This window comes from Anser cygnoides, chromosome 29 (assembly GCF_040182565.1).
Source record: "Anser cygnoides isolate HZ-2024a breed goose chromosome 29, Taihu_goose_T2T_genome, whole genome shotgun sequence".
Lineage (NCBI taxonomy): Eukaryota > Metazoa > Chordata > Aves > Anseriformes > Anatidae > Anser > Anser cygnoides.
In genome coordinates this window covers 3,468,991-3,489,932 of record NC_089901.1, presented here as the reverse complement: position 1 = coordinate 3,489,932, position 20,942 = coordinate 3,468,991, and the positions used below count along the sequence as shown (strand labels likewise).

General features: G+C 64.7%; 2 protein-coding genes across 2 annotated transcripts; both read left to right on the top strand.

The window, feature by feature from the left end:
• The first annotated feature begins 1,108 nt into the window (after positions 1–1,108).
• Positions 1,109–3,953, top strand: ACTMAP (actin maturation protease). The gene is given in 7 exon segments (XM_066984676.1): positions 1,109–1,266; positions 2,130–2,198; positions 2,301–2,425; positions 2,521–2,650; positions 2,756–2,826; positions 2,911–3,569; positions 3,571–3,953. Coding segments are annotated over 5 exon segments (1,335 nt in total). The 5' UTR covers positions 1,109–1,266; positions 2,130–2,198; positions 2,301–2,322; the 3' UTR covers positions 3,943–3,953.
• A 1,128-nt stretch (positions 3,954–5,081) lies between these two features.
• COQ8B (coenzyme Q8B) lies at positions 5,082–19,112 on the top strand. Its single transcript, XM_066984685.1, is given in 16 exon segments — positions 5,082–5,334; positions 5,419–5,504; positions 6,148–6,209; positions 6,855–6,919; positions 8,591–8,689; positions 10,583–10,668; positions 10,773–10,913; positions 11,013–11,094; positions 11,209–11,302; positions 12,633–12,774; positions 15,204–15,311; positions 16,415–16,480; positions 17,790–17,876; positions 18,821–18,878; positions 18,881–19,033; positions 19,036–19,112. Coding segments are annotated over 16 exon segments (1,629 nt in total). The 5' UTR covers positions 5,082–5,096; the 3' UTR covers positions 19,098–19,112.
• The last annotated feature ends 1,830 nt before the right edge of the window (positions 19,113–20,942 follow it).

Sequence of the window (20,942 nt, the reverse complement as noted above, 5' to 3'; positions counted from 1 at the left end):
ACCCCCCCCGAGCCCCCCACATCCGGAGCCCCCCTTTTGTTCGCCCCCCCCCCCCAAAAAAAGGTCCTGGGGACGCCCACGAGGGGACCCCCAGTGGCGGGGAGGGGCTGGGACCCCCCCCCCCAAGGAGCCCCAGATTTTGCTGGGACCCCCCCCCAGGAGCCCCAAAAGCAACTGGGGGCCCCCCAAGACCCCCAAAATTCTCCTCGGGACCCCCCCAGGACCCTTCAGAACCCCCCCAGGCCCCCCAAATTCCCCCCAGGGCCCTTCAGGACCCCCTCAGGACCCCCCTTAGGCCCCCAAATGCCACTGGGGGTCCCCCAGGACTCCTCAGGATCCCCCAAATCCCCCCCAGGACCCTCTCAGACCCCCCCAGGACCCCTCAAACCCCCTCAGCCCCCCCCCCCAAGACCCCCAAATGCCACTGGGGTCCCCCAAGACCCCTCCAAGACCCCCAAATCCCCTCCCCAGGACCCCCTAATGCAATCGGGGGTCCCCCAGGCCCCCCAAAACCCCTCCTAGGACCCCTCCGGGTCCTTCAGGACCCCCATGAGCACCCCCCAGGACCCCTCAGGACCCCCCCAGGCCCCCCAAATTCCTCTCACGACCCCCCCAGGTCCCCCTAATCCCCTCCAGAACCCCTCAGGACCCCCAAATACCTCTCGGGACCCCTCAGGATCCCCCCAAACCCCCCAAAATCCCCTCAGGATCCCCCAACCCCCCCCCCAGGACCCCCAAATGCCACTCAGAATCCCCCAAATCCCCCTCAGGAGCCCCAAATCCCCCCAAATTCTCCCCAAACCCCCCCCCGGCCCCTCACCGCCGCCGCCGCCTCGCCCCGCGCTCCTCCGCGCGCGGCTGCTCCCGCCCCCCGCCTCCCCCTCCACCAATCCCCGCGCGGCAACGCCGCCCGCCAGCCAATAGCAACACCCATCCTCCAATCCAACCAATAGAAACCCGCCCTCCTCTCCGAGCCCCGCCCACCCACCCCGAACTCAGAAACGGAAGAGGCGGGGCTACGACCGGAAGTGTGCCCCATCCATTCTATTCCGACCTCGCTTCCGGTGCGACCCTGGCCCCGCCGCCGCCGCCGCCGCCGCCGCCGGCCCCCACGGGCCCCCCCCCGGTGCCGCCCCCCCCGGCCCCCCCACCCCCGCCGCCGCCGTCCCCCCCCCAGGCCTGGGACCTCCGCAAGGCCTTGGAGCGGGCGGCGGCGGCGGGGGAGGGCGGAGACGTCCTTGAGGTGCTGAGGAGGCGGCGGGAGAGGTGCGGGGGGGCCCGGGGGGGTTGGGCTGGCCGGGGGGTAACGGGGGGGGGCGGGGGGGTGGCCCCGGGCCCGGTTTTGGGGGGTTCCGGAGGGTTCCGGGGGGGGTCCCGGGCCCGGTGCGCCCGGGGTCCGGCGGGGATTGGGGTCCGGCCGGGAACGGGGGACATGCGGGGAGGTTCCGGGGGCGTTTATGGGTCCTTTTGATGGGGGGGGCTTTAATTAATTGGGGCGGGTCCTTTAATTGGGGGGGTCCTCTGCTAATGGGGGGGCTTTAATTTAATTGGGGGGGGGGGCTCTTTTTTTGGGGGGGGTCCTTTCCCTTTGGGGTTATCCCATTCATTTGGGGTTAACCCCATTTTGGGGGGGGGGACCTCCTTCTGGGGGGGGGCTTCTTTTTTGGGGGGGGGGGCCCCCCTTATCGGGGGGGCTCCCTCCTTTTTGGGGGGTGTCCCTATTTTTGGGGGGGGTCATCTTTTTAGGGGGGGCTCCTCTCCATTTAGAGCTATCCCCTTCCTTTGGGGTTAACCCTCTTTGGAGAGAGCTCTTTCTTTTTGGGGGGGCCCCTCTTTTTTTGGGGGGGGCTCCCCCTTTTGGGGGGGCTCCTCCTATTGGGGGGGGCCCTCTTTTTTGGGGGGGGCTCCCTATTTTTGGGGGGGGGGGGCCTTTTTTGGGGGGGGCATCCTTCCCCTTCCATTTGGGGCCTAACCCCTGTTGGGGCGATCCCTCTCTTTCTTGGGGGGGGGCCCTTTCCTTTCGGGGGGGGGGCTCCCCCTTTTTCGGGGGGGGCTCCCCCATATCGGGGGGGGTCCATTTTTATGGGGGGGGGGGCCCTTATCACCGTGCCCCCCCCCTCTTCCCACAGCCTCACCCCGGACCTCCACTGGCTCCTGTTCCACCGCCCGGCGCCGCCGCTCATCCAGGACGGCCCCCAGTGAGTCGGGGCCACTTTGGGGGGGGCCCCCAATTTTTTTGGGGGGGGGGCCCGAAACGAATTAATCGTGGCCCCCCCCCAAAAAAAAAAACCTCCCCCCAGGTGCGGGCTGGTGGCCCTATGGATGGCGGCCTCGTCGCTCTCCCCCTCCCACGCCGTCCCCTTGGCGCGGGTGGTGGGGGCGGCGCGGGCGCGCGGCTTCACCCTGCAGGGCGAGATGTTCTCGGGTAAGGACCCCCCCACCCCCAAAAAAAAAATTATTAGGGTTTTTTTTTTGGGGGGGGGGGGGGCACTTTTTAACCCCCCCCCGGTGTTCTTCCAGCCGCTGACATGGCCGCGCTGGCCCGGGAGCTGTTCCCCTGCCGCGCCGAGCTCCTCGAGGGGGGGCTCGGGGGGCGCAACCGGGGCCGCGTCCTGCGGCACCTCGCCTCGGGGCTGCCCCTGCTGGTGCCGTATCCTTTATTTTTTTGGGGGGGGGGGCTTTTTATTTTTGGGGACCCCCCCGGGACTCCCCCACACCCGAAAAAACTTTTGGGGGGCCCTTAACGGAGCCGCAGCTACGACGAGGACAGCAACCACGAGCCCTGCGAGCGCCGCGGGCACCGCGCGCACTGGGCGGTCGTCACCGGTAGGTTTTTGGGGTGCCCCCCCCCCAAAAAAAAAATTTGGGGGGGGGTTTTGGGGTGACGGTGACCCCCCCCCTTCCATCCAGGGGTGCTGCTGGGGATGAGGAGCGCGGCGCCGGGCCCGGAGTGGAGGAGGGACGGCGAGATCCCGAATCTCTACCATCGGGTGACGGGGGGGGGGGCCCCAAAATCCGGGGGGGCCCCAAGGTCTTGGGGGGGCCCCAAAATCCGGGGGGGCCTCAAGGTCTTGGGGGATCCCAAAAGCTGGGGGGGCCTCAGGATTTGGGGGGACCCCAAGGTCTGGGGGGGCCCCAAGGTCTTGGGGGATCCCAAAATCTGGGGGGGGCTCAGGATTTGGGGGGACCCCAAGGTCTTGGGGGACCCCAAAATCCGGGGGGGCCCCCAAAGTCTGGGGAGCCCTCAAGAGTCGGGGGGACCCCAAGGTCTTGGGGGATCCCAAAATCTGGGGGGGTCCCAAAATGCGGGGGGACCCCAAAATCCACAGAGCTCCCAAGGTCCAGGGGGACCCCAAAATCTGGGAGGACCCCAAGACCCAGGGGGACCCCAAATTCTGGGGGGGCCTCAAGGTCTTGGGGGACCCCAAGATCCGGGGGGATCCCGAAACCTTGGAGGACCCCAAAATTCAGGGGGACCCCAAGATCCGGGGGGACCCCAAAATCCGGGGATCCCCCAAAACCTGAGGGGACCCCAAACCCCCGGCGCTCCCCCAACCCCGCAGCCCCCCGGGGATTTTGGGGGCGCCCCCCCTGCCTTTTGGGATTCCGGGGGGGTCGAGGCTTCTTGGGGCGGCCCCCCCGGGTTTTGGGGCGCCCCCCCCGATTTTTGGGGTGCCGTGGGGGGGGGCGCTGGTGGTGGCGCAGCAGGGGAAGAGCCCCCGGTGCCAGCTGTGGCCCTACGAGCGCCTGCGGGGCAGCAACGCGCAGCTGCGGGAGCTCAGCCCCCGGCGCCTGGGGGGGGACCCCAAATCCGGGGGGGGCCCCAAAATCGGGGGGGGGGCGCAAGGGGAAGGGGGGGGCTACGTGGTGCCCCCCGGGGGGCTGGAGGCGGGCTTGTGCGGCCGGGCGGTGCTGCTGTACCCCAAAACCGAGGGGGAGTAGGGGATTTGGGGGGGGGGGATTTTTTATTGGGGGGGGGATTTTTTGGGGTGGGGGGGGATTATTTGGGGTTTGCAGGGGGGATTTGGGGCTGGATTTGGGGTGTGGGGGGGATTTAAGGGGTGTCTGGGGGGAGTTGGGGGGTCTACGGGGGGAATTTTGGGGTGGGGGGAGATTTGGGGTTGGGATTTTTGGGGGTGTAGGGGGGGATTTTGGGGTGGGGGGGATTATTTGGGGTCGTGGGGGGGGGGGTTGGGGTCAGGGGGAGGTTTGGGGTGCCCCCCCCCATCGCTCCGCCCCCTGTTTTTGTATGGGGCTGGGGGTAATAAAAGGGGTTTTGGACGTCCGAGCCTTGTGTTATTGGGGGGGGTTTGGGGGGGGGCGAATTTGTGGGGTGGCAGGAATGGGGGGGGGAGGGGGGCCCTGGGGGTGCTGGGGGGAGGGGGCATGGGGTGCTGGGGGGTGCTGTAGGGTGCTGGGGGGGTGCTATGGGACGCTATGGGGTGGGCGCTATGGGGTGGGCGCTATGGGGGTGCTATGGGGGGGCCATGGGGTGCTATGGGGGGGCCATGGGGTGCTATAGGGCGCTATGGGGTGCCATAGGGTGCTATGGGGTGGGCGCTATGGGGCGCCATGGGGGGACCATGGGGTGCTATGGGGGGGGCTATAGGGTGCCATGGGGTGCTACGGGGAGCTACTGGGGGGGGCTATAGGGCGCTATGGGGCAGCCATGGGGTGCTATGGGGGGGACATAGGGTGCCGTGGGGTGCCTATGGGGCGTCATACAGTGCCTTGGGGTGCCATGGGGTGCTATGGGGTGGGCGCTATGGGGTGGCCATGGGGTTCTATGGGGGGCCCATGAGGCGCTACGGGGTGGCTGTGGGGCGCTATGGGGGAGGCCATAGGGTGCTATGGGGTGCCGTGCGGGGAGGGCTATAGGGTGCTATGGGGGGGCCATGGGGCGCTATGGGGGGGCCATGGGGTGCTATGGGGGGGCCATGGGGCGCTATGGGGGGGCCATGGGGCGCTATGGGGCAGCCATGGGGTGCTATGGGGGGGCCATGGGGCGCTATGGGGTGCTATGGGGTGGGTGCTATGGAGCGCCATGGGGGGTCATGGGGTGCAATGGGATGCCATGGGGGGGGCCATAGGGCGCTATGGGGCGCTATGGGGCGCTGTCGGGGGGCCCTGGGGGGCGCTATGGGGCGCCATGGGGCGCTATGGGGCGGCCATGGGGGGGGCCATGGGCCTCCCTCTCGGGCCCCGCCCCTCCCGCGCATGCGCCGCGCCCCGGGGGGCGGGGCCTCCCTCCGGCCCCTCCCCTCCCCTCCCATTGGCCGAGAGCGGCGGGGGCGGGGCCTCGGACCCGGAAGTGGCGGGATGGCGCGGCGAGCGGTGAGTGGGGCTGGGGGGGGGGGGGGGGCCGTGCCCTTTGACCCCCCCCCGGGGTCACGCCCTTTGACCCCTGACCCCCCCCAGGCTCCCCCCGTGACCCTGACCCTAAGGGGGCTGCACCGCGCCGGGACCCTGCGGGGGGGCGAGGCCGGGGAACCCCCCCGGAGGAGGTAAGGGGGGGGGAGGGGCGGGGGGGGGGAGGGGGAGGGGGAGGGGGGAGGGGGAGGGGAGAGGGGGAGGGGAGAGGGGGAAGAGGGGAGGGGAAGGGGAGGGGTGGGGGAGGGGAAGGGGAGGGGGAGGGGAGAGGGGGAAGGGGGGAAGGAGGGGGCAGGGGGGTGGGGGAGGGGCAAGGGGCAGGGGGCAGGGGGGAGGGGGAGGGGCAAGAGGGGAGGGGAAGAGGGCAGGGGGGAGGGGCAAGGAGGAGGGGGGATGGGGGAAGGGGAGGGGCTGGTGTGGGGGGCAATGGGGAGGGGGAGGGGCAGGGGGTGGGTGGGGGGAGGGGTGGGGGGCAAGGGGGCGGGGGAGGGGCGGGGAAGGGCAGGGGGTAGGGGAGGGGGGAGGGGGAAGAGGGGAGGGGAAGGGGAGGGGTGGGGGAGGGGAGAGAAGGGAGGGGGAGGGGCAGGGGGGAGGGGCAAGGAGGGGGGAGGGGCAGGGGGAGGGGGGAGGAGCAAAAATGTGGGGGAGGGGCAAAAATGTGGGGGAGGGGCAGGGGATGGGGGAGGGGCAATGGGGAGGGGTACAGTGGTGGGGGAGGGGCGGGGGGTCACCCCCCCCCCCCCCGGTGTGACCCCCCCTCCTTCCCCCCCCCCCCAGGCGCCGTCCCGGGAGCGCCGCGTGCCCAGCTCCAGGCTGGGGCGGCTGGCGGGGCTCGGCGGTACGGGGGGGGGGGGGGGGGGGGGCTAAAAATGGGGGGGGGGGGGCAAAAAGGGGGGGGGTCCTAAAAAGGGGGGGGTCCTAAAAAGGGGGGGGGGTCCCAAAAATGGGGGGGGGGTCCCTAAAAGGGGGGGGTAAGGGGTGGATCCCAAAAGGGGGGGGGGCCTAAAAAGGGGGGGGGTCACAAAAGGGGGGGGGGCTAAAATGGGGGGGGGGTCCTAAAACGGGGGGGGGGGCTAAAAATGGGGGGGGGTCCCAAAAATTTGGGGTGGTCCCAAAAATGGGGGGGGTCCCTAAAACGGGGGGGGGGAGTCCCAAAAAGGGGGGGGGTGAAAGGGGGGGTCCTAAAACCAGGGGGGGTCCCAAAAGTGGGGAGGGGGGGTCCTAAAAGGGGGGGGGGGGCTAAAAATGGGGGGGGTCCCGAAAAGGGGGGGGGCCTAAAAACAGGGGGGGGGTCCCAAAAATGGGGGGTCCCAAAAGGGGGGAGGATGAAAGGGGGGGGTCCCAAAAACGGGGGGGGGGGGTCCCCAAAAATTTTGGGGGGGTCCCAAAAACGGGGGGGGGGGTCCCAATAATGGGGGGGGGTCCCAAAAATCTTGGGGGGGGGTCTCACCGGCCCCCCCCCCCCCTTTTGCCCCCCCCCAGGCCCTGGCCCTGGGGCTCGGGGCGGAGGCGCTGGGCGCGGCGCTGCGGGGGGGGCGCCCCCCCCACGGTGAGTGCGGGGGGGATTTGGGATCGGGGTGGGGGTTGGGGGTGGGGGGCGGATTTGGGGGCGGGAGGGGTATTTGGGGTCGGGGGGGTGTTGGGGGGGGCTATTTGGGGGGGGGGGGCACCAAATTTAGGGGGGGGGTATCTGGGGGGGGTTATTTAGGGTGGGGGGGTCATTTAGGGTCAGGGGGTTATTTAGGGTCAGGGGGTTATTTAGGGTCGGGGGGGCGTTTAGGGAGGGGGGGTATTTGGGTCGGGGGTTATTTGGGGGGGGCTATTTAGGGTGGGGGGGGCACCAAATTTAGGGGGGGTGGGTATTTGGGGGGGGGTAATTAGGGTGGGGAGTCATTTAGGGTCAGGGGGTTATTTAGGGTTGGGGGGGCGTTTAGGGCGGGGGGGATTTGGGGTCGGGGGGGTATTTGGGGTCAGGGGGGTGTTGGGGGGGCTATTTTGGGGGGGGCACCAAATTTTGGGGGGGGTTATTTAGGGGGGGTTATTTAGGGTGGAGGGGTCATTTAGGGCCAGGGGGTTATTTAGGGTCAGGGGGGCATTTAGGGCAGGGGGTATTTGGGGTCAGGGGTATTTGGGGTCGGGGGGGTGTTGGGGGGGGCTATTTAGGGTGGGGGGGCACCAAATTTTGGGGGGGGGGCTCTTTGGGGGTGTTATTTGGGGGGGTTATTTAGGGTGGGGAGGTCATTTAGGGCCAGGGGGTTATTTAGGGTCAGGGAGGTTATTTAGGGTGGGGGGGCATTTAGGGTGGGGGGGCACCAAATTTAGGGGGGGGGCGATTTGGGGGGGTTATTTAGGGTCAGGGGGTCATTTAGGGTCAGGAGGTTATTTAGGGTCAGGGAGCTTATTTAGGGTCGGGGGGGCATTTAGGGTGGGGGGGCACCAAATTTAGGGGGGGGGGCTACTTGGGGGGGTATTTAGGATGGGGGGGTCATTTAGGGTCGGGGGGTCATTTAGGGTGGGGGGGGCACCAAATTTTAGGGGGGGTATTTTGGGGGCTGGTATTTAGGGTGGGGGGGGTCATTTAGGGTCGGGGGGTCATTTAGGGTCAGGGGTTATTTGGGGGGGGGGCATTTAGGGTGGGGGGGGCACCAAATTTAGGGGGGGTGTATTTTGGGGGCTGGTATTTAGGGTGGGGGGGTCATTTAGGGTCAGGGGTTATTGGGGGGGGGCATTTAGGGTGGGGGGGCACCAAATTTAGGGGGGGGGGGCTCTTTGGGGGGGTTATTTGGGGGTTTATTTAGGGTGGGGAGGTCATTTAGGGTCAGGGGGTTATTTAGGGTCAGGGAGGTTATTTAGGGTGGGGGCACCAAATTTTGGGGGGGGGCTATTTGGGGGGGTTATTTAGGGTGGGGAGGTCATTTAGGGTCAGGCGGTTATTTAGGGTCAGGGAGGTTATTTAGGGTGGGGGGGGCACCAGATTTAGGGGGGGGTTATTTGGTGGGGGTTATTTAGGGTCAGGGGGTTATTTAGGGTGGGGGGGGACATTTAGGGTGGGGGGGTAATTTAGGGTCGGGGGGTTATTTAGGATGGGGGGGCACCGAAGTTAGGGGGGGGTTATTTGGGGGGGGCTATATAGGGTGGTGGGGTTATTGGGGGGGGTTATTTGGGGCGGATGGGGGTCATTTTTGGGGCTGGGGGGGTCATTTGGGGTCTGTCCCCGCAGCCCTCCCCCTGTCGGAGGCCAGCGCCCGGCGCCTGGTGGCCGCCCTGTGCCGCCTGCGGGGAGCGGCGCTGAAGGTGGGGCAGATGCTGAGCATCCAAGGTCGGCCCTATAGGGGACCCTATATGGGGCCGGGGGGGCTATATGGGGTCGGGGGGGGCCGGGGGTCCTATATGGGGTCAGGGGGAGGACTGGGGGGGAGCTGGGGGGTCTTGGGGGGAGGCTGGGGGGGTTTGGAGGGCTCGGTGAGCATCCAAGGTTGGCCCTATAGGGGACCCTATATGGGGCTGTGGGGGGTGGGGGGCTATATGGGGTCGGGGGGGGGTCCTATATGGGGGCTGGGGGGGGGATTGGGGTAGCTGGGGGGTTTTGGGGGGAGGCTGGGGGGGTTTGGGGGTCACGGTGAGCATCCAAGGTCGGCCCTATAGGGGACCCTATATGGGCCGGGGGGGTCAGGGGGGCTATATGGGGGCCGGGGGGGCCGGGGACCCTATATGGGGTCAGGGGGAGGATTGGGGGGGAGCTGGGGGGTTTTGGGGGAGGTTGGGGGGGTTTGGAGGGCTCGGTGAGTATCCAAAGTCGACCCTATAGGGGATCCTATATGGGATCCTATATGGGGGGGAGCTATATGGGGTCGGGGGGGGCAGGGACCCTATATGGGGGCTGGGGGGAGGATTGGGGGGGAGCTGGGGGGTTTTGGGGGGAGGCTGGAGGGGTTTGGAGGGCTCGGTTAGCATCCAAGGTCGGCCCTATAGGGGACCCTATATGGGGCCGGGGGGGTCAGGGGGGCTATATGGGGTCGGGAGGGGCCGGGGGTCCTATATGGGGTCAGGGGGAGGATTGGGAGGGAGCTGGGGGGGGGTTGGGGGGACGTTATGGGGATTGGGGTCACGGTGAGCATCTAAGGTGGGCCCTATAGGGAATCCTATATGGGGGGGTCCAATATGGGGTCTGGGGGGGAGCTGCGGGGTTTGGGGGGAGGTTGGTGGGGTTTGGGTGTCCTGGGTCGGGGGGTTAATGGGTTGGGGGGTCTCGGGTCCTTGGTGGTGCGATTGGGGTGGGATTTGGGATTTGGGGGCTGCTCGGTGCCACGATTGGGGTGGGCTTTGGGATTTGGGCTTTGGGGGCTCCTCAGTGCCACAATTAGGGTGAGATTTGGGATTTCTGGCTCTGTGGGGCTGCGAGCGGGGTGGGCTTTGGGATTTGGGGGCTTGGGGTCTCCTAGGGGCTGTGCTTAGGGTGGAATTTGGGATTTGGGGTCTCCTTGGTGCCACGATTGGGGTGGCTTTGGGATTTGGGGTTGGGGGGCTCCTTGATGATGTGATGAGAGTGGGATTTGGGTTTTCTGGCTCTGTGGGGCTGCAATCGGGGTGGGATTTGGGGGGCTCCTTGGTGCCACGATTGGGGTGGGATTTGGGATTTGGGGTTCCCGGCTCCTTGGTGCTGTGCTTGGGGTGGCTTTGGGTTTTGGGGGTTCCTTGGTCCTATGATTGGGGTGGATTTGGGGCTCCTGGCTGTGTGGGGCTGTGATTAGGGTGGGATTTGGATTTGGGGTCTCCTCGGTGCTGTGCTTGGGGTGGGCTTTGGGGTTTGGGCTTTGGGGTCTCCTCAGTGCCACAATTGGGGTGGGATTTGGGATTTGGGGTTTCTGCCTCTGTGGGGGCCGCAATTGGGGTGGGATTTGGGATTTGGGGTTCCCGGCTCTTTGGTGCTGTGCTTGGGGTAGGATTTGGGTTTTGGGGGTTCCTTGGTCCTATGATTGGGGTGGGATTTGGGGCTCTTGGCTGTGTGGGGCTGTGATTAGGGTGGGATTTGGGATTTGGGGTCTCCTTGGTGCCATGATTAGGGTGGATTTGGGATTTGGGGGCTCCTCGGTGCTGTGCTTGGGGCGGGCTTTGGGATTTGGGGTTTTGGGGTCTCCTAGGGGCTGCGCTTCGGGTGGGCTTCGGGCTTTGGGGTCCCGGTGCCGTGACCCCATCCCACCGCCCCCCCCAGACCCGGCGGTGCTGACCCCGCAGCTGCAGCGCGTCTTCGAGCGCGCGCGCCAGGGCGCCGACTTCATGCCGCGCTCCCAGACGGCCGTAAGCCCCTTTTTTCCCCCCTCTTCACCCATTTTGGGGTCCAAACCCTACAAATTTTTTGGGGGGGGGGGCCTGACCAACCCCCCCACCCCCCGACCCCGCAGCGGGTGCTGGCGGCCGAGCTGGGGCCGGGCTGGCGGCGGCGCCTGGCGGCCTTCGAGGAGCGCCCGTTCGCCGCCGCCTCCATCGGGCAGGTGCACCGCGCCGCGCTGCCCGACGGCACCGCGCTGGCCATCAAGGTGCAGGTGAGCCCTTTTGGGGTCAGATCCGGCCCTTTTGGGGTTTCCGAGGGGGGTCCTGATGTCTTTAACCCCCCCTCTTTTTCTCGCCCCCCCCCCCCCAAGTACCCCGGCGTCGCCCGCAGCATCGGCAGCGACGTGGCCAACCTGCTGGCGCTGCTCAAGGTCGCCGCGGGGCTGCCGGAGGGTGAGGCGGGGATTTGGGGGGGAAAAAGGACGAAATCGGGGTTTTGGGGAGGATCGTCCCCTTACGGGGATCCCCCCCCTCACCCTTTTGTGTCCCCCCCCCCCCCACCCCAAGGGCTGTTCGCCGACCGGACGCTGCGGGTGCTGCAGGAGGAGCTGCAGTGGGAGTGCGACTACCGGCGGGAGGCCGGCTGCGCCCGTGCCTTCAGGTGGGGGGGGGGGGGGGACGGGGACAGCGGGGTCCCCAACGGGGTCCCCAACGGGGTCCCCGCGTCCCCACGGGGTCCCCGTGTCCCCACGCCGCCCCCCAGTGTCCCCACGTTCCCCCGGTGTCCCCACGTTCCCCCTGCGGCCCCAAATTTCCCCGGCGTCCCCACGTCCCCAAATTTACCTGGCGTCCCCGCGTCCCCAAATTTCCCCGGCGTCCCCGCGTCCCCACGCGGTCACCCAGTGTCCCCCTGTCCCCACAGGGTCCCCACGGGGTCCCCGTGTCCCCACGCCGCCCCCCAGTGTCCCCATGTTCCCCCGGTGTCCCATGTCCCCAGATTCCCCCGGTGTCCCATGCCAACCCCGCTGTCCCCCACACCACCTTTGGTGTCCCCCACGTCCCCACGTCCCCACGTCCCCATGTTCCCAATGTCCCCATGTCCCCCCATGTCCCCCCATGTCCCCCCATGTCCCCCATTGCCCCAATGTCCCCAAGGTCCCCAATGTCCCCACTGATGCCAGTGTCCCCAACGTCCCTGTTGTCCCCCAATGTCCCAATATCCCCATTGCCCCCGATGTCCCCAATGTCCCCAATGTCCCCCATGTCCCCCCAATGTCCCCCAATGTCCCCATGTCCCCAATGTCCCCCATTGCCCCCAGTGTCCCCAAAGTCCCCAATGTCCCCATTGATGCCAGTGTCCCCAATGTCCCCATGGTCCCCCAGTGTCCCCATTGACCCCGACGTCCCTAATGTCTCCAATATTCCCCATGTCCCCGATGTCCCCAATGGCCCCCGATGTCCCCCAATGTCCCTATGTCCCCCAAAGTCCCCAATGGCCCCATTGATGCCAGTGTCCCCAATGTCCCCCAGTGTTCCCAATGTCCCCAATGTCCCCCAGTGTTCCCAATGTCCCCAATGTCCCCATGTCCCCAGTGGCCCCCAATGTCCCCATGTTCCCAATGGCCCCATATCCCCCAATGTCCCCATTGCCCCCAATGTCCCCATGTCCCCGATGTCCCCAATGTCCCCAAATGTCCCCAATGTCCCCATGTTCCCAATGTCCTCATATTCCCCAATGTCCCCCCAATGTCCCCAATGTCCCCCAATGTCCCCGATGTCCCCAATGTCCCCAATGTCCCCATGTCCCCAGTGTCCCCGTTGTCCCTGTTGTCCCCCAAGGTCCCCATTGACCCCAAGGTCCCCAGTGTCCCCAATATTCCCCACGTCCCCAATATTCCCCATGTCCCCAATATCCCCCAATGTCCCCATGTCCCCCAATGTCCCCCGATGTCCCCATGTCCCCAATGTCCCCGATGTCCCCGTGTCCCCAGGGAGCTGCTGCGGGCCGACCCCTTCTTCTCGGTGCCGCGCGTCATCGAGGAGCTGAGCACCGCGCGCGTCCTCGCCATGGAGCTGGCGCCCGGCGTCCCCCTGGAGCGGTGCCGCCACCTGAGCCAGGACCTCCGGGACGAGGTGGGGGACCCCAAATCCCCCGCTGTCCCCATGTCCCCCCCGGTGTCCCCATGTCACCCCCAATGTCCCCGTGTCCCCCGGTGTCCCCATGTCCCGGTGTCCCCATGTCCCCACGTCCCCCTGGAGCGATGCTGCCACCTGAGCCAGGACCTCCAGGACGAGGTGGGGGACCCCAAAATCCCCCGCTGTCCCCATGTCCCACCCGGTGTCCCCAAATCCCCCCGCTGTCCCCATGTCCCCCCCCCCCAATGTCCCCACATCCCCCTGGAGCGGTGCCGCCACCTGCGCCAGGAGCTCTGGGATGAGGTGGGGGACCCCCAAGCCCCAATGGGACCCCCAGGTGTCCCCACGTCCCCCCCGGTGTCCCCACATCCCCACGCCACCCCCCAGTGTTCCCATGTCCCCACTTTCCCTTGGTGTCCCCATTTTCCCCTGGTGTCCCCATGTCCCCACGTCCCCCCCCAGTGTCCCCATGTCCCCATTCCGCCCTGCGGTGTCCCCACGTCCCCACGCCACCCCCGGCGTCCCCACGTCCCCCCGGTGTCCCCGTGTCACCCCCAGTGACCCCCCTGTCCCCGCGTCCCCACACTGTCCCCATATCCCCACACCACCCCCCGGGTCCCCATGTCCCCATCCTGCCCCACGGTGTCCCCATGTCCCCACATCACCCCAGTGTCCCCATATCCCCATGTCCCCATGCCCCCCCCCATGTCCCCATGCCCCTCCGGTGTCCCCACGTCCCCCTGGTGTCCCCACGTCCCCACATCCATATCCCCATGTCCCCATATCCTCATGTGTCCCTGTCCCCATGTCCCCATGTCCCATATCCCCATGTCCCCATGTCCCCTATCCCCATGTCCCCATGTCCCCATATCCCATGTCCCCCTGTCCCCATGTCCCCATGTCCCATGTCCCCATATCCCCATATCCCCATGTCCCCATATCCCATATCGCCATGTCCCCATGTCCCCTATCCCCATGTCCCCATGTCCCCATATCCCATATCCCCATGTCCCCATGTCCCCTATCCCCATGTCCCCATGTCCCCATATCCCATGTCCCCCTGTCCCCATGTCCCCATGTCCCATATCCCCATATCCCATATCCCCATGTCCCCCTGTCCCCATGTCCCCCTGTCCCCATGTCCCCATGTCCCCCATGTCCCCATATCCCCATATCCCCATGTCCCCATGTCCCCATATCCCCATATCCCCATGTCCCCATGTCCCCCTGTCCCCATGTCCCCATGTCCCATGCCCCCATATCCCCATATCCCATATCCCCATGTCCCCATATCCCCATGTCCCCCTGTCCCCATGTCCCCCTGTCCCCATGTCCCCATATCCCCATGTCCCCATATCCCATATCCCATATCCCATGTCCCCATATCCCATGTCCCCCTGTCCCCATGTCCCCATGTCCCATGTCCCCATATCCCCATATCCCCATGTCCCCATATCCCATATCCCCATGTCCCCATATCCCCATGTCCCCATGTCCCCATATCCCCATATCCCCATGTCCCCATATCCCATATCCCATGTCCCCATATCCCCATGTCCCCCTGTCCCCATGTCCCCCTGTCCCCATGTCCCCCATGTCCCCATGTCCCCATATCCCCATATCCCCATGTCCCCATGTCCCCATGTCCCCCTGTCCCCATGTCCCCATGTCCCCATGTCCCCATGTCCCCATGTCCCCCTGTCCCCATGTCCCCATGTCCCCATATCCCCATGTCCCCATGTCCCCATGTCCCCATATCCCCATGTCCCCATGTCCCCCCTGTCCCCATGTCCCCATGTCCCCATGTCCCCATGTCCCCATGTCCCCATGTCCCCATATCCCCATGTCCCCATGTCCCCCTGTCCCCATGTCCCCATATCCCCATGTCCCCATATCCCCATGTCCCCATGTCCCCCTGTCCCCATGTCCCCATGTCCCCATATCCCCACATCCCCATGTCCCCATGTCCCCATATCCCCATGTCCCCATGTCCCCCTGTCCCCATGTCCCCATGCCCCCATATCCCCATATCCCATATCCCCATGTCCCCATATCCCCATGTCCCCCTGTCCCATGTCCCCCTGTCCCCATGTCCCATGTCCCCATATCCCCATGTCCCCATATCCCATATTCCCATATCCCATGTCCCCATATCCCATGTCCCCATATCCCATGTCCCCATGTCCCCATATCCCCATGTCCCCATGTCCCCATGTCCCCATATCCCATATCCCATGTCCCAATGTCCCCATGTCCCCATATCCCATATCCCCATATCCCATGTCCCCATATCCCATGTCCCCATATCCCCATATCCCATGTCCCCCACGTCCCCACGTCCCCCCGCTGTCCCCACACCCCCTCTCCTTTAGGGTCGGGGTCCCCCCGTCCCTGACCCCCCCCAATTTTGGGGTCCCCCCCCCCAGGTGTGCACGCAGCTGCTGCGCCTGTGCCTGCGGGAGCTGCTGGAGTTCCGCCTGCTGCAGAGCGACCCCAACTGGGCCAACTTCCTCTACGACGCCGCCCGGCACCGCGTGAGCGCCGACCCTAAAAGGGGGCCTGACCCTAAAAGGGGGCTTGACCCCAAAAAGGAACCCCAGTCCTAAATAGGGGGCCTGACCCCAAAAAGGAACACCGACCCGAAATGGGGAGCCCGGCCCTAAAAGGGGGCCTGATCCTAAAAAGGGGCCTGACCCCAAAAAGGAACCCTGGTCCTAAATAGGGGGCTTGGCCCCAAAAAGGAACCCCGACCCGAAATGGGGAGCCCGGCCCTAAATGGGGAGCCTGGCCTGAAAGAGGGAGCCTGACCCTAATAGGGGGCGTGACCCCAAAAAGGAACCCCAGCCCTAAATAGGGGGCCTGACCCTAAAAGGGGGCCTGACCCCAAAAAGGAACCCTGACCTGAAATGGGGAGCCCAGCCCTAAAAGGGGGCCTGACCCCAAAAAGGAACCCCGGCCCTAAATAGGGGGCCTGGTCCTAAACAGGGAGCCTGACTCCAAAAAGGAACCCCAGCCCTAAATAGGGGGCCTGGCCCTAAAAGGGGCCTGGCCCCAAAAAGGAACCCCAACCCGAAATGGGGAGCCCGGCCCTAAATGGGGAGCCTGGCCTGAAAGAGGGAGCCTGACCCTAAAAGGGGGCCTGACCCCAAAAAGGAACCCTGGCCCTAAAAAGGGGGCCTGGCCCTAAAAGGGGGCCTGACCCTAAAAGGGGGCCTGACCCCAAAAAGGAACCCTGGCCTTAAACAGGGGGCCTGGCCCTAAAAGGGGGCCTGACCCTAAAAAGGGGGCCTGACCCCAAAAAGGAACCCTGGCCCTAAATGGGGAGCCTGGCTCGAAATGGGGGCCTGACCCTAAATGGGGGGCCTGACCCTAAATGGGGGCCTGACCCTAAATGGAGGGCCTGACCCCAAAAGGGAGCCCGGCCCTAAATAGGGGGCCTGACCCCAAAAAGGAACCCTGGCCCTAAATGGGGGGCCTGACCCTAAATGGGAGACAGACCCTAAATAGGGGGCCTGACCCTTGATAGGAGCCCTGAACTTAAATGGGGGGCGTGACCCTAAATAGGAACCGTGACCCTAAAAGGGGGGCCTGACCCTAAAAGGGGGGTCCCCACCCCATAACTGCCCCCCCCCCCCAGATGACCCTGCTGGACTTCGGGGCGAGCCGCTCCCTGGACAAGGACTTCACCGACCACTACATCGAGGTACGGGGGGGGTGTTTTGGGGGGTCCCGGTGCCCCCCCCCCAAAAAAAAACCTTTGAGCCCCCCAAATAAAAACCCCTTTGTGCCCCCCCCCAAAATCCCCTTTGTGCCCCCCCAAAATAAAATCCCCTTCGTGCCCCCCCAAAATAAAAACCCCTTTGTGCCCCCTCCCCCAAAAAAACTCCATTGTGCCCCCCCCAAAATAAAAACCCCTTTGTGCCCCCCCCCAAAAAAAAACCCTTTGTGTTCCCCCCCAAAATAAAACCCCCCTTGTGCCCCCCCAAAAACCCTTCGTGCCCCCCCCCAAAACCCTTTGTGCCCCCCCCAAATTAAAACCCCCTTTGTGCCCCCCAAACCCCTTTGTGCCCCCCCCAAAATAAAAACCCCTTCGTGCCCCCACCCCAAAAAAATCCCTTCGTGGCCCCCCCAAATAAAAACCCCATTGTGCCCCCTCAAAAAATCCCTGTGCCCCCCCCAAAATAAAAACCCCTTTGTGCCCCCCCCAAGAAAACCCTTTGTGACCCCCCAAAATAAAACCCCCTTTGTGCCCCCCCCCAAAACCCTTCATGCCCCCCAAATAAAAACCCCCTTTGTGCCCCCCCAAACCCCTTTGTGCCCCCCCAAAATAAAAGCCCCTTCGTGCCCCCACCCCAAAAAAATCCCTTTGTGGCCCCCCCCCCAAAAAAAACCCTTCGTGCCCCCCCACAAAAAACCTTTGTGCCCCCCCTCCAAACCCCTTTGTGCCCCCCCCAAATAAAAACCCCTTTGTGCCCCCTCCCCCCAAAAAAACTCCCTTGTGCCCCCCCCAAAAACCTTTTGTGCCCCCCCAAAATAAAATCCCCTTCATGGCCCCCCCCAAAAACCCTTCATGCCCCCCAAATAAAAACCCCCTTTGTGCCCCCAAACCCCTTTGTGCCCCCCCAAAATAAAAACCTCTTCGTGCCCCCACCCCAAAAAAATCCCTTCGTGACCCCCCCAAAAACCCTTCATGCCCCCCCCCAAAAAAACCCTTCGTGCCCCCCCCCCCAAAAACCCTTTGTGCCCCCCAAATAAAAACCCCTTTGTGCCCCCTCCCCCCAAAAAAACTCCCTTGTGCCCCCCCCAAAAACCTTTTGTGCCCCCCCAAAATAAAATCCCCTTCGTGCCCCCCCAAAAACCCTTTGTGCCCCCCCCAAAAAACCTTTGTGCCCCCCAAAATAAAATCCCCTTCGTGCCCCCCAAACCCCTTCCTGCCCCCCCAAAACCCCTTCGTGCCCCCCCCAAACCCCTTTGTGCCCCCCCCCCCAAAATAACCCCCCCGCGCCCCCCAGGTGATGCGGGCGGCGGCGGACGGGGACCGGGCCAAGGTGCTGCGGAAATCCCGAGACCTCAAATTCCTGACGGGCTACGAGACAAAGGTGGGGGCCCCCCCAAAGGGGGGGGCTTTGGGGTGGGGGGGCGCACCCCGGATACAGGGGATCCCCGGGGGGGCGCTGACCCCCCCCCGGTTCGTCCCCCCCCCCTATTTTTTTTAGGGGCTCTACGGGGGGCTTTTGGGGTGGAAGGGGGCGCATCCCGCTATAGGGGATCTGGGGGGTGGGAGCTTTCGGGGGGCTTTTTTGGGGTTGGGGGGGCACACCCCAATATAGGGAGTCTGGGGGGGGCTGACCCCCCCGGGTCTTTTCCCCCCCATTTTATCGGGGAAGGTGATGGGGGGCTTTTGGGGTCGAGGGGGGCGCATCCCACTATAGGGGCTCTATGGGGGGGCTTTTGGGGTGGGGGGGGCGCATCCCTATATGGGAGGGGGGCTTTGGGGTTTGGGGGGCTTTTGGGGTTGGGGGGCACACCCCGTTATAGGGGCTCTATGGGGGGGGGCTTTTGGGGTCGAGGGGAGGCTTTTGGGGTTTGGGGAGGGGGCTTTTGGGGTTGGGGGGCCTCACCCCTCTATAGGAGCTTTATGGGGGGGCTTTGGGGGTTTCAGGGGGCTTTTTTGGGGTCAAGGGGGTCTTTTAGGGTTGGGGGGCTCACCCCTGTATAGGGGCTCTATGGGGGGAGGCTTTTGGGGTTTGGGGCTTTTTGGGGTCGAGGGGGTCTTTTAGGGTTGGGGGGCTCACCCCTCTATAGGAGCTATATGGGGGCGGCTTTTGGGGTTTGGGGGGCTTTTGGGGTTGAGGGGGGTCTTTTAGGGTTGGGGGGCCTCACCCTTCTATAGGAGCTCTATGGGGGAGGCTTTTGGGTTTCGGGGCTTTTTGGGGTCGAGGGGGGTCTTTTAGGGTTGGGGGGCCTCACCCCTCTATAGGAGCTCTACGGGGGGGGCGCTGACCCTCCTCCCCCCCCTTTTTTTTTTTCTTTTTGGGGTCAGGAGATGGAGGAGGCGCACGTGGAGGCGGTGCTGCTGCTGGGGGAGCCCTTCTCGGCGGGGGGGCGTGGGATTTCGGGGCGCAGCGCACGGCCCCCCGCCTGCGGGCGCTGCTCCCCCGCCTGCTGCGGCAGCGCCTGGTGCCCCCCCCCGCCCAGAGCCTGGCCCTGCACCGCAAGCTGGCGGGGGCCTTCCTGGCCTGCGCCCACCTGGGGGGCGCGTCCCCTGCCGGGACGTCTTCGAGGAGCACTACGGGCGCTATTGGGGTCGCCCCAAATAAATGGGGGGGGCTGGGGGGGGCGTCGGGAAAGGGGGAGGTGGAAAAGGGGGCTGCGCGTCCCCAGCGGGCAATAAAGGGTTAATTGTTGGAGGGCTTGTAGGGTGAGTTTTGTCCCAAAGAAAGGGAGTTTTTCCCCAAAATGGGGAGTTTTTCCTAAAAAGAGGGCAATTGTTCCCCAAAAGGCGGATTTTTTCCCCCAGAAATGGGGAATTGTTACCAAAAATGGGGAATTGTTCCCAAAAAGGGGGAGTTTTTCCCAAAAAAAGGGGGAATTGTTCCCAAAAAGGAGGATTTTTTCCCCAAAAAAGATGGAATTTTTCCCAGAAAGGTGGAATTGTTCCCAAAAAGGGGGATTCGTTCCCCAAAATGGGGGAATCATCCTCCAAAAGGGGGATTTTTTTCCCCAAAAAGCGGGAGTTTTTCCCAAAAAGGGGGCAGTTGTTACCAAAAATGGGGACTTGTTCCCCAAAAGGGGGAGTTTTTCCAAAAAACGGGGAATTGTTCCCAAAAAGGAGGAATTTTTCCCCAAAATGGGGGAATCATCCCCCAAAGGAGGGATTTTTTTCCCCAAAAAGGGGGAGTTTTTCCCAAAAAAGGGGGAATTGTTCCCAAAAAGGGGGAGTTGTCCCCCAAAAAGGGGGAGTTGTTCCCCCAAAAGGGGGAGTTGTTACCAAAAAAGGGGGAATCAATCCCAAAAAGAGGGAATTGTTCCCAAAAATGGAGAGTTGGTCCCCCAAAATGGGGAATTGTTCCCAAAAAGGGAGAATTGGTCCCCAAAAAGGGGGAATTGTTCTAAAAAATGGGGAATTTTTCCCCAGAAAGGGAGATTTTTTCCCCAAAAAGGGGATTCTTTCCCAAAAAAGGGGGGAATTGTCCCCAAAAGGGGGAATTGTCCCCAAAAAGGGGGAATTGTCCCTTTATTTTTAGGGGTCCCCATTTTGGGGTGGGATTCCCTGTTTTGGGGTCCCTCCCAATCACTCCCAGATAGGGACCGGGGGGAGGGGGGGGGGGGCGTGGCCGGTATGCAAACGAAGGGGGCGTGGCCAATTTACATAACCCCGCCCTTCCACTCAATGAACTCGCGCGTCCCAACGGGGAGGGGAGCGGGGGGTGCCTTATTTGCATATTCATGAGCGCGCAGCCAATAGGGGCGGGCGCCGCAGGGTGCGGAGGGGAGGGGGCGAGCGGGGCCGGCGAGTGAATCCGAGCGGGCTCGAACGGAGCCGAACGGAACCGATCGGAGCCGAACGGAGCCGAACGGGCCCTAGCGGAGCCGATTGTAGCCGAACAGTCCCGAACGGAGCCGAACGGAGCCGAACGCAGCCGAAGGGGCCCAAGCGGAGCCGAACGGGGTCGAACAGAGCCGAGCGGAGCCGAGCGGAGCCGAACGGAGCCGATCGTAGCCGAGCCCCGGGTGCTGCGGCGGGGTAGGCTGAGCCCCCCCCCGGGGGGCGGGGGGGGGGGGGGCGATTTTTGGGGGGTTCCTGGGGGGGGGGGTGGGGCACGCGTGGGGGCTCAGGGGTCTCGGGGGGGGGCTGGGGGTTCTATGGGGGGTCCCAGGACTCCCGGGGGGTTGGGGGGGGGTTGGGGGGGGCACAAATAAGGGGGGTGGGGCAGAAATAAAGGGAGGGGGCACAATAAAAGGGGGGGCAAAAATAAATTTGGGGGGCCAAAAATAAAGGGGGAGGCATAAAATAAAGGGGGGGCACGAGTAAAGGGGGGGCAAAATAATTGGGGGGGGGCAAAAATAAGGGGAGGGGCATAAAATAAAGGGGGGGGCACAAATAAGGGGGGTCCCCTGGGGGAGGTCCCTGGGGGGGGGGTCCCTGGGGGGGGGAGGCCCCA